Below are 12,151 nucleotides of genomic sequence, written 5' to 3' on the forward strand. Positions count from 1 at the left end.
TTCGTACAGTCTGTATTCTCAGGAAAGCTTGGCTGATGCTCCCCAGCTTCTCTAGGGATCAAGAATATCAAAAGATATTCCCTCAAAGGTCTGAGACAAGCCTCCATTGCTAAAGAAGTCTCAAGTGTCCCTTTGCTGTTTAAGAAGGAAAGGGACAATGTTATAGGATTAAGAGAGGGGACGGGGGGAGGGAGGGGGGGCGAGGGCTTGGAGGAGGAGGGGCCAGAGCAGGGATGGGAAAGCATAGGTTTCAGAGGAAGACGGAACAAGTCTTCAAATGAGGAATATGACACTCACAGGGTCACAATACCTCTCTTTATAGCTCTGTCTCTGATAACTCTGAAGGTTCAGAGTCTCCATGGACCTTAAGCTCTGGCATAGACTGGGGGGACAGATAAGGAATGAGCAGGGAAGGCAGGAAACTGGCCTTCAGCCAGAGAATTAGGGGTTGGTGTAGAAAATCAAAATGACAAACACCTTCCCGGAATGGAAACAACCATCTGGGACCAAAGTTTGCACCTCCATTTGGCTTCTCCCGTTTCACCCTCCCTGTCCCCGCCTGACAATCCTGCCTACTAGATGACCCCAGTTTCCATGACTAAGATTTCCCACCATAAAACTATTAAAAAACCAAACCCAGACAGACACCCTTTCTCAACACCGGGTGAGAAATGTCGGAAAACCATACCTAGGCCACTCTGCTTCATCTCTGTTGGTGGCCGTGAAGATGAAAAGAGCCGATAGCCGCCAGGCCTCGAGGAGGATGTCTCAGAAAGCACCTGCGGAAAAAGGACTCTATAATCACCGTTTTTCTAGCTCAGCCCCACAATCTAACGCCTGGGTCCTGAACTGTCGCCCCTACAAAGCCAAGCAGGGTCAGGAAGTTTAGAAGAACCAAAGGACTTCGATGGGAGAAGAAGAAAGCAAAGAGAACAGAGTGCACTCGGAGGAGGAAATTGCCCACGTGTTCCTTCTCTACTAGAAGGCACTTCTATTTCCAAGACGCCTCGGATGTCCCTTAGTCTTCTCATCCCAAATCTGAAAAATCACTACCCATCCCATCTAGTTCTCAGCAGAGCAAGCATCCTAATTGTTACCTCTCCCTCCCCAGGACTCAAGAACACATCACAGTCGTGTCTGGCCACCCTCTCTTCTCTCCAGGGACAGCTGTGGCTATGGCAGCCACGTTCAGTTTCTTATTGGGACTCAGAAGTCTTCCCTCCAAATATCTCACTAGTGGAGACACGAAACACATTTCCAAAAAGCCCATCAGGCAACCCCCAACATACACGCACCCCACTTAGATAGTGTTCTGAGTCCTAGATCCCACAAAGCAAGCACAGAAGGCAGAAGAGGAAGGGAAGGTAGGGAGGGGACACCTGTGTGCAGGATGCCAGGTGAGTGGTAGACACAGCCCGGGGCTGTAGGCCGATGGCTGGGGAAGGCCGGGGGAGGTCTCCTGACCTCCGGCGGCGCCGTCCCCTCAAGGGGATCAGGTCCAGGCTCCCCGTACACTGCATGTTCATGACCTGCAATCAGACCGGGTGGAAAGCCGGTCACGGCTCCTTTAACCCCCAGGCTCCCAAAAGCCCCAGTGCCCACAGGGCAGAGCTAGTTACAAGGACAGAGAGGATGACCATTCGAGGCATAGTTGTTATGACGGTCACAGGTTTTGTAATCTAAAGAACCACGCCCAAAAATATGGTGATAAGAGGAAGAGAGATGGGGGAAGGGTTGCAGATGGCAAGGATGAGCTTGACTGACACCTACATTTATAGAGCAAGGAGAGGCTATATTAACATCACAGAGCTGTGTGACCAAGAAGCAGAGAAAGAACTTTCTTCAAAGCTTAGGAGCACATTCTAGGCAGCCATCATTCTAGATGACCAGCACTAGTAACTGAAAGGAAGGAATGAGATGACCAGAGGAAGTTTTCTGTAGACCTCAAAGGAAGAAGTCAATCTCTAGTCAAAGAGATCCTACAGAGACGCTCCCTTTTGCCCTGTGTCTCTTGGCTGCTTAAGCCAGGAGATCAAAGTGGGGGCCAAGCACACGAAGCTGAGGAAACTATCAGATGTACGGGCGGACGTTTAGAGGTGGAGGGAGTCTGTTGATAGAAGACTGTGTCCTTCTGCCCATTTGATCTACTTTAGGTAAGCCTGTATTTTGTACTACTAAGTTCCTATGGGTACTGAATTACACCTGTACCTTAGAGAATAATACTTATCTCAGTTAAAGGAACTCTACAGATTCCTAACTTCAAGTCCATTTAAAAATAATCGAGGAAGCAAAGGATGAGTCGTCCAGCTTTAAGTCTATAGATGAATACGTCTAATTAAAAGAGTCTTCTAAGGTATCCCTAGAATGGAGGTGGGCTGGGGGCAGGGCAGCAGCTCCTCCTAGTCCGAGAGAGAGGACAGATTTATCAGGTCACAGTAGGACCCAAATGAGAGGGTCCGAGACAAAAAGAAATCGTGGAGTCAAAAGGAGTGCTGTTGGGCTGAAGCGAGAAACAATCTTTCCAAGGAAAAAAAAGGACCCGAACAACTAAAGAGCCAGATCCAAAGGTAGAGACCAACTTCGAGAAGGGCAGATAAGCCTCTGTGACAGAACAGAAAGACAGACCCCCCGACTGCACTTCCTTTCTGCAACGACAGCACACAACCTAAGGGATCAGGTATCCATCAAGGGCCCTTGGTGGCACCAGGGATCATGCACTGGGAGGCCAGCCACGAGCTCAGTAGTCTCGAACACCCAAAGGGCTGATCAACTGACTGTCAGAGTTGATTTGAGTGTGCAGGGATTAAATTAAAATGCCAGGGTTTTTGCCCCCACCAAAACTATAATTCTTACTTAAGGCAACAAAGAATGGGAGAAAGTCTGGCTTTTTAATATCAATAATACTGGTACTATAGTTACTGCTTAATGAGTGCTTACAAGGCAGATATAATTCCTATTTTACAGATGAAAAAAGCTAGAGACTTGGAGAAGTTAAGGTACCTGTCTAAGGTCACACAGCTTCTAAGACCAGACTGGAATTTTAGCCCAGGGCTGTCAGACTACAGAGTTCAAGTTATTTTTCTTGTATTTCCATTTGAAGAACTGTTTTTTTCCATATTTATGTATAGATCTCCTCCACCATCTCCTATCTTAATGACCTTATCTACCAGGGACCCCTCACTGACATCTCTGTAACCTCAGAAGTAGAAGCCAGTATAGAAGTGCCCAATTGGCGGTCAACTGTGAAAGAGAGATTAAGTAAAATATATTCATTAGGGCAGGAAAACTCAGCTCCCAAGAGTGGTTTCCTAGTGGCAGCCTAAGAAGATTCAAAGAACACAGGGATATTAAACCAGGAGCCCTTCTACCCTTTCCAGTCTTTGTCCCAAGCCCCTCCCATTACCTCCATGGAACCAGCTTTGCGGTTACGAATGAGAGGTGATCTCCTTGGGAGGCCAGGGCCCTCGAAGGGCTGGGGTGAAGTCTGCAGTGCCCGGTCTGGCTCATCTGATGCCTTCCCAGGGCACAGGTTCTCCATGCTGCCTTGATCTGTTTTCATCTCTTCATTCTGGTCAAGAGAACAGAGGAGAGGCACTGACGTCCTCCAGCCTCTCACATTCCGACTCTCCCCATTCTGTTACAGTCCTATTATTGTTTCCCAGTTTCACATCACTAGCGTCCCACGTCCTCTGGTCCCTAGTCAAGCACCATGACCCACCTCAGAAGAAGCCGGGCGGAATCCATAGCCAGTGGGGGCACTGCCTTCTTCCTCAACACCTTTCACTCCAGGGCTGAAGTGCAGCTCCACATGGAATCGCTCCTCTGAGAAAGGATCCTAGGGGCACCGTGAGATGAAAGAGCAGTTGGCAGAAGCTGGATATGGTGGTTGAAGAGCTCCAGAGAATATACTCTTCCAGGATTGAGGTGTAGTGTTTTGCCTCACCTTAGGGCCGATCTGCTAGAGCTTTAACCAAGGCATACTATTACAGAACAGCTCTGGAGGTAAGTGCCGGAGTGCCTGCTAACAGCAAGGTCAGAGGTACAAACCCACCAGCCACCCAACAGGAGAGAGACGAGGCTGTCGCTTCCACAAAGACTGACAACCTTGGGAGCCCTCTATAGGGTCGAGGGTAGTCAGAACCAACCTGATGGCAATGGGTTTGGTTTGGGGGCTTACTGGCACCCTCACCCCGCTGTTTCTAGCTCCCCACTCCGCATGACTTTCCAACATGCAGTCCTGCAGGCCTTTATCTCTGCCCTTCACAGTACCTCATCTTGTCTACAATGCATACAGCAGCATACTTAAAGACACCTTTGTGGAATCAGCTGATGAAGTTGTACATGTGACAGTGTTTGGAGGGCAAAGGGCTCATTGTAAGAAGGGTTCTAAGGAATACCATCCCTAACTCTTTATCATACCTAATACCAGAGCTAAATTCTAAGGTGTGCTCTAATTTTGAAGGTAAGGATTTCCCCGCTCCTTAAAAAGGCATGGAGGTAAGAGATTAGGGACCCTCGCCTCCCTGCACCCTACCAGCTTCTCACCCGTGTGTTGTCCTCATAAAGCATGATGACAATCTGGGTCATGTAGTTGAGCTCTGAGATGGCACTGAGATAAGCCAAAGCACGCTGCCATTGCGCATCCTGCGTCTCCTACCAAACACAAGGAGATGGGAGCCAGGTCCAAGGATGAGAGTCGGGGGGTGGGCAGGGACACAGAGAAAAGAACATAGAACATGCTTGCACTTCACACACACACACACACACACACACACACATCAAGGTCCAAGGATGAGAGAGTCGGGGGATGGACAGGGACACAGAGAAAAGAACATAGAACATGCTTGCAGTTCACACACATACACACACACACACACACACACACACATACACTGTATCAGAAGGAACATCAAAGAAGGCTGAGAAAGAGGCTCAGACGGTTGACACAGAACAGGACCCTTACATCGAGAAGTCCTCCGTAACGGAAGACACTGAGGAGGGAGTGGACGTGGCTCTCACTGGTGAAATAGAGGCGTGTTCGCACGTGGCGGCCCGGGGAGAGCACCCCTCGAGAATACCTGAGAGAAGAGCTACGTCGTTGCCCACACTGCCAGGCGCCCTCTTTCCACCCCTCCACAAAGGCTCTCCTCCCAACCACAGCGACTTCTCTTCCCCTTTCTCTCCCAGCATGGTTCCACCATGCTCCTGACACGCCCGCCCTCCAGCAGCACCCCGCCCAGCCCTCCCTCACAAGGGATGCAGCTTGTTGACAGACTCATCCTCGTGGGTTCTCTGCAGGTCAAGCAGTATCTTCCTTAGCAGTGGAAGACAGAAGCCGACGGCAATTTCCAGTTTCTCCTCTCGGCTGATTCCGTATTCCTGTCACAGACCAGAAATAAGTACCTCCATAAGTCTTCTTTTCCTCTTGCCTCATCCTCCCCGGCCCAAGAGCATGCCCGTCTTTACCTCAGGTCTAGGGTTCCTCTCGTATCAACTATATTCTCCTCTCCACGTTTATCCAAAGTTCGTCAGAGCGTACCTTGGGGTTTGTATCGACTCGCCTCATTTCTTCAGTAAGTTTCCCCTGCATCTCACACCACCCCTCCTTATCGCCCCTGCTCTGCTTCCTTCCACCGAGATATTATCCCTTCCCCAGGCCAGATTCCTAGAGATCTAAGAGAGAATGTTATCTGGCCAAAGGAGATAGGCTTCTAAAATTGTGTGTTGTAAATCTAGATTCTATGCTTAAGGTTATTAGTAAGGCAGAATTGAGAGGTGTCTTTAATCAATCTCTTTTGAAGCATAAAGAGGTTAAGCAAGGCAACTCTATAGACAGTAAGTACATGAACTGACGGTTTCTTAGGGGTGTGGCGGGGGAGGCGGGGGAAATGGGGAGCTAAACACAGTGAGAACATGATGGAAGAAAATGTTCTAAAATCGATTGTGGCCATGAGTGCACAACTCTTCTTAGTATGATTGAACTACTAAGTTATATGAGGTGTGAATTATATACCAAAAACCTTTTTTTAAAAAGGCTGAACAAATGAGCAAGTAGAAGAAGAGGCACGATAGATTCCAAGGAAGCAGAAACTGAAGTCCCAAGGCCCGTCCTCCTGAGCTGACAGAAAGAAAGCCGTGTCCCAGCGTCAGCACACTGAATTCGAACTTCACCTCGGTTTGTTAAAGCCACCCACTGGCGGAGCCTGTGCAGCAGCAGCACGACGTCACTAGACAGAAGTCGATACCAGGGGGGTGAAGTGCGGCTCTGACAGACACCTACACTCTGCAGGTGGTTTGGGAAGTCGGCAATGAGCAAAGCCTACAAGAGTTTTAGGGTGCCCACGAGTAAATGCCTAGGGTGACCTGGTGTCCTAGTAGGTTAAGCATTGGGCTGATAACCTCAAGGTCAGTGGTTCACACCCACCAGCTGCTCCATGAGAGAAAGAGAAGGCTGCCTGCTCCTGTTCAGATGGACAATCCTGGGAACTCTGTCCTCGCTCTCAGTCGGAGGTGACTGGATGGGGTGGGTAGCAGCATAAGCCTAAATTGCCTTGAGAAGACTGCTGGTAGAATTGGGGCCATCACAGGTAATTTTGGTGCGGGCTCCGAAGGAAGTGAGGAGAGCGAGAGAGAACATTTGTATCGTCTTAGGGAATTCCGCCAGCAAGAGAATGTTGCTAGAAACGTGGCCGTTCAATGGGCCTCTTGTAAGGCTTTTGGAGGGAGTGATGGACACGCAACAGGGCTTGTCGGAATTATGTTGGAATGGTTGGTGGAAGGTAAGACTGGTAAGTGATGAAACTGCATATTTGGCTGAGGAGATTTCAAAGGAGGATCTTAAAGGGGTCACATGGTTCCACCTTGCTGCTTTTAGTGAAATGTTAGAGGAAAACGCCGGGCTTAAAAATGAACTGTGAAAAATGAAAACAAAATATTTGAAAATTTAAACTAACAACATGTGTCCTTGAATTTTCACCAGGGACAAAACTACATAAACTTTGGTTAAAGACATTAAGCTTGTGACTGATGGAGCTAACTCACACAGCAAAAACCTATTGGCTTAGGCTAAAGGGGAAACAAAACAAAAGGAAAAAGATTATTGTCTGCCTTTTAGGATTCTGCAGGCAGGAAAAGAGACCAAAGAAGCTACATCTGCTGTACACCAGTCAAAGAGAAAAGGTCTTTGGAGAAGCTCAGAGATCAGCAGATCTGCCCAAAGGACCACGGGGAGTGGAGCTCTCTAGGTCTCCACGGGCAACCTCAACCACGGTCTCCTGGTTCTCCAAGGTAGGACCACTGCCTCCTAGGTTTCCAAGAGTTGGAGCTTTACCAACAAGTTCTGGAGTGTGGAGCGATCCTTAAGGTATGCCAGGAAGATGGGGCCACCACCCAAAGCTGAGGGGTCAAGGCTGCCATGCCCAAGAGGCAGAATGGGCTCTGCCAGGGCTGAAGGACTAGCTAGCATTGCCGCTTGAACAGACTAGAGAGGAGTGCCGTCTCAGTGGGCCTAGAAGGCCGTGCTCAAGTCCAGGGCCAAGGGCTTCTCCCATTTGTAATGAGAATACCTACCTTGTACCCATTCCACCATTACAGTTTGGAAACACAACCTGTAGTCCAGATTTTACAAATTCACTGATTAAGAACAATTTTGTCGCTGGATGGCATTACACCTAAAATCTTACCAATATTTGACGTAAACAATTCAACAAATGAGATTTTGGACTTGGAATTGATTTAAGACTTTTGGAGATGATCTGATGGGGTGGATACATTTTGCATGCAGGAAGGGTGCCAAGGGAGGAATGCTATAAATTGTGGCTCCCAAAATATATATGCCTGTGGTTATAACTCCATTTGGGAATGAGTTATCACCGTGATAAAACAGGAATAATGTAGGGTGTGCCTTAAATCAATCTCTTCCACGATATATAAAAGAGGTTAGGTGAGCAGAAGAGAAATGGATAAGAGAGATGCCAAGATACATGGAAATCTTGAAGGAACCAGGGAGAAACCCTTCCAGAGCTGACCGAGAGAATGCCTTCCCTTCAAGTCAGTGCTCCAAACTCAGATGTCTGCCCCCAAACTATGCAAAAATACACTTCAGTTTGTTAAAGCCATCTACTGTGGTATTTCTGTTGCAGCGGCACTAGATAACTAAGACACCTCGTATGAGGCATACCTGGGGAATGACCACATCGGCCAGTGCCTTCGAGAGACGGAGCAATTCTGCTGTGCCTTCAAGTCCCAGACTTCCATTGTGCTGCACATCATACTTGACACAGTCGTAAATATCAGGGATCTTACTGATGTCATAGCGCCCACTCTTCTGTCGGAAATCACGCTCCAGCTTGCTCCAACGCTGCAGCATCAGCTCCAGTGTCTCACTGTGGTAGAGTTGCAGGTCTGGAAGGCAGGTGGGCAGAGGAAATGTTTTACCTCTATTCTGAGACGGTGACCCTTAGACACTCTTTAGGCCTAGAACTGAACTCACTTCCATGCCTCGACTTTCAGCCAAGTGAAAGACAGGCCTGTGAGGTGAAAATAAACCAAGGTGGCATGCATTCTGTCGAACAGTCAGTCAGCATTTACCCAGAGATAAGCTCAGCGGCAGGAAGAGATAGGACAGGAGTGGAAACAGTAAACACGGGGAGGAATTGAAATGAGTATGATATATTATGGAGACAGCAATCAATATAAAACCAAAATGTGTATGAACTGTTAAATAGCCAATTTTCATTTAAAACTTTTGTCCAAATCACAATTTGAGAAATTAAAAAATGAGAAAAGAAAAGATTTTATTTCTAACTAAAGGCCCTGAGAACTCGGAAGTAGAACCAGAAAGGTAAAATTTTCTTGTCTCTGATACTTAAGAGATGAGACAGAATACCTGAGAAACACATTCATACCTGAGACCCTGAAGGAAAAGAAAGGTAGCAATATGCATACCCACCTACAGAGTTGGGGTCCTGCATCCTTTCCCGGATCTGGTGGGTAAGGTTTTCAATCAGGGCAAATACCTGATCACAGATTTTTACGGGATTCTGGATGACCGCCATGGAGTTCAGGAGGGACGTGCTGCCGGTGGGAGCCAGCTACGGGAAACAGAGAGAAGAAAACCACTGCGGGCTCAGTGACAGCTGCCCGGGCTCCCGTGAGCTTATTACAACGAGCTGTGGGTTGGCTCAGTATCAGGTCACTGGGAATACAGTAGCTCAGATGAGAGGACTGCTTTAGCAGTTGAGAAGCTGATGTTAGAAATGTCTGGGAGTCTAGTGGTCTTTTCTCATCAGAGATTCCAAAATATACATGGAAACACTAGGGAATAAGGACTAAACCAAAATTTCTCAAAACGACCCTAAAATGTTGTCACGGATGCATGTTAGAGACAAGATTTTCCTGTTCCTCTGGACAAGAAGATAGCCTGAACCTAGAACAGAGGTGCTGTCACAGAACAGGGCCCCAGGTGAAGCTTTGGGGGCCTCCACAGTGCATGAAGGGCACCACCACATGGGGAGGGAAAGAGGCTAAGCGTGAAATACGCACATTCTATGTAGGTTCTAACAAGCGCCATTTTTGCTAGCAAAGGGATTAGGGAGAAAGGGAAAAGTGCCTTGAAAATAAAATCTGGTCCTTTATCAAGCCTTCTCAGAGGCCTAGGCAATGACTCATCAGAGAATTGTGGGTAGAAAGCAATTATCTAGCAAATGATCTCTTGTCAATCATGGCCTGGATCATTCTCAGTCAGATCCACATGATGCTGATATAAGGCTAAGTCTGAATTCTAGGATGGGACCTGAAATAAGGAATTTCCTCAACATCCTGGAGTTGGAACAGCTCCCTACAGGAAAAAAGGAATGTTCTTGAACTTGTGTAGACACTCATCCATTTCCCTGTTAAAGCCCTAAAAGGCTCTGGGCCCGTTCCCTATTCTAGAGGGGAAGGCCAGGGAACCTCACGCTCAGCAATTGCTGAGAGGTACACAGGAAAAAGGATGACTACATTGGGTGTCGGCATCCACTGTGATTCTTACTGTGAGCTACTGCACTGAAATAGTTACAGCCTGATCTGCGGAGTCAAACTCTCTGGGTTCACACTATCTGGTTCACTTTAGAGAATGTTGCTTAAATTCTTCTGAGTTTAGGATCCCTCAGCTGTAAAATAAGGGGAAAGTTGTAGAGGTTCCTAACCCTTGTTCTGGATTAAAAAGAGCCATTGAGTCTTTGTCACCCTCTAATCTCCTTGTTATCTGGGCTAGCCCAGTAACCGCTTCCCCAATAAAAAGTAACAAGAGATACGTGACTCCGTTTTCAACCAAAAGAGAGGTCTGTGACATGAACAACAACACTTGTGAAGTATGCACCTTGGAATAAGCAACCATTTGCAAAAAAAGAGAAAAAGGGGCAGCATTCGCCCAAGGACAAAGTTAAGAAGGAAAGAAAGAGAAATGGAAACAGGAAACAGAGAGAGGAGATGGAGTAGGCGATGTTACATTAAAGGGACTGTAATGAATGAGCTGAAACAAAATTGTTCACTGGAAAAATGAAGACTCGTTCTGTAAATCTTCACCTACTTCACAATAAAAAGGTTTGTTTTGTAATGAACACAGACAAACAATGTTGTGAGGTGCTACTTCTGAGCCTATACTTTAAGGACTCCTGGAAGTTTCTGCATTTGTGGTTTGGGAGAACCGTCAGCTACCATCAGAGAGACCTGGTGACGCTGCCGGCTGACTGTTAAGCAAGGCCAGTGTTCAAATGGCTCGAAACCGCCATGTCCTCCACGGGAGAAAGATAAGGCGACCTGCCCCTGAAGAGAAAGACAGGTAGCTGTTTATATATTTAGATAGATAGAGAGATAGATAGATATGTACACATATATGACTGCTATGAGCTGAGTCATCTTTTTTCCCTGCATCATCTTTTTTTTTTTTTTAATTTTTTTTTTTTTTTTTTTCCCTGCATCATCTTAATGGCCGTTGGGAAGTACCATCCGGAGCGCTGGTGGCCCCGTCGTTAAGAGCTTGACTGAAAACCCAAAGTCTGACAGTTTGAAGTAACCAGCCTAAAGGTTACAGCCTTCGGATCCCGATGGGGGAGTTCTCCTCTGTTGTGTAGAGTTAGAGTTTGGTTCGGGAAGCTGTCGTGTGGGAGGAACCACACAGAACAGGAAACAGAGGGAGAGGAGGGACTCTGAAACTACGTGGAGAGCATCGAGAGAGAGAGAGACAGAGAGAGAGAGAGAGAGAGAGAGAGAGAGAGAGAGAGAGAGAGAGAGAGAGAGAGGATATTCCAGCATCCCAGTGAAGCCTCTGGATGCTGGTCTGAATCAAACCTCATGAGAGACCCCAAATTAACTTAAAACTACAAGCATTTTATTATCTCTCACAGTCCTCGGCTCAGTTGACCCCTTCCCTATGAGAGATAATAATATTATTCTCTTTTTGAGGATACTAAAACTTTAGTTTTTTTAGATGGCTGTAGGGAGCATTCTTTTCTTCAAAATCCTTGGAACCAGCTGTGTTTGGGAACTGAGAATTTTTTGGACTTCAGCAAGTTAAAACAACACATAAAATAGATATGTACTTCTAGCAGGGTCCAGGGCATGATCAGCTACACTAAAATTTCTACAGCAAAATACGTGACGACACTACGTGGGATAAGAATAAAATTATAAATAGCCCCGGGACAGGAGAGACCATGCCAGGTTTTGCCACCAAGTGAGCTTTGATGTCAAACTTACAAATATCTGTTCAGTTTCCGGAGTCACGGATAAGACACGATCAACCTGTACTGACCCCCTAGGACTGTCATGAGGACTAACTGAGATCATGTATGTGCAGCACCCAGAACAGTGGCTGACACACAGTCAGCTCGGTTGTTTTAAACTCCTGGAATTTGGGATCTGGGATATCTGGGGCAGAGACATAGGGAGCGGCTGACCTGGTCGTAGTCTTCAGGGCAAAAGGGTGCATCCTGCTGTAAAATATGGTGCAGTCGAGCCTTCACTCGGTGCTGGCAGCTGCTCAAGGAATCGCTGTCACTGTCCAGGAGCCCGTTCATGTTGGCGCTCTTCACCATTTGTACCAAGATGGGTGTCAACTCTCCTTCTAGAGCCAGAAGGCCCTGGAGGGGAAAGAGGTTTGCTCATGGCC

General features: G+C 47.3%; 1 protein-coding gene across 13 annotated transcripts in view; it reads right to left on the bottom strand.

Annotated features, from left to right (window-relative positions):
* PPIP5K1 (diphosphoinositol pentakisphosphate kinase 1) overlaps nt 1–12,151 on the bottom strand; it is a 39,099-nt gene that overhangs the window by 16,433 nt on the left and 10,515 nt on the right. For 6 of the 13 annotated variants that reach the window (XM_075531515.1, XM_075531510.1, XM_075531512.1 and 3 more), the window contains 10 exons: nt 11,940–12,122; nt 8,951–9,092; nt 8,180–8,403; nt 5,252–5,379; nt 4,964–5,078; nt 4,546–4,653; nt 3,719–3,835; nt 3,404–3,568; nt 1,380–1,529; nt 689–779 (listed from right to left, as the gene is read on the bottom strand). In XM_075531515.1, the coding sequence (XP_075387630.1) occupies nt 689–779; nt 1,380–1,529; nt 3,404–3,568; nt 3,719–3,835; nt 4,546–4,653; nt 4,964–5,078; nt 5,252–5,379; nt 8,180–8,403; nt 8,951–9,092; nt 11,940–12,122 (1,423 nt within the window). The remainder of the gene's footprint in view (nt 1–688; nt 780–1,379; nt 1,530–3,403; nt 3,569–3,718; nt 3,836–4,545; nt 4,654–4,963; nt 5,079–5,251; nt 5,380–8,179; nt 8,404–8,950; nt 9,093–11,939; nt 12,123–12,151) is intronic. The other 7 variants (XM_075531518.1, XM_075531516.1, XM_075531513.1 and 4 more) reach the window with 3 other exon arrangements.

This window comes from Tenrec ecaudatus, chromosome 14, assembly GCF_050624435.1.
Source record: "Tenrec ecaudatus isolate mTenEca1 chromosome 14, mTenEca1.hap1, whole genome shotgun sequence".
Taxonomy (NCBI): domain Eukaryota; kingdom Metazoa; phylum Chordata; class Mammalia; order Afrosoricida; family Tenrecidae; genus Tenrec; species Tenrec ecaudatus.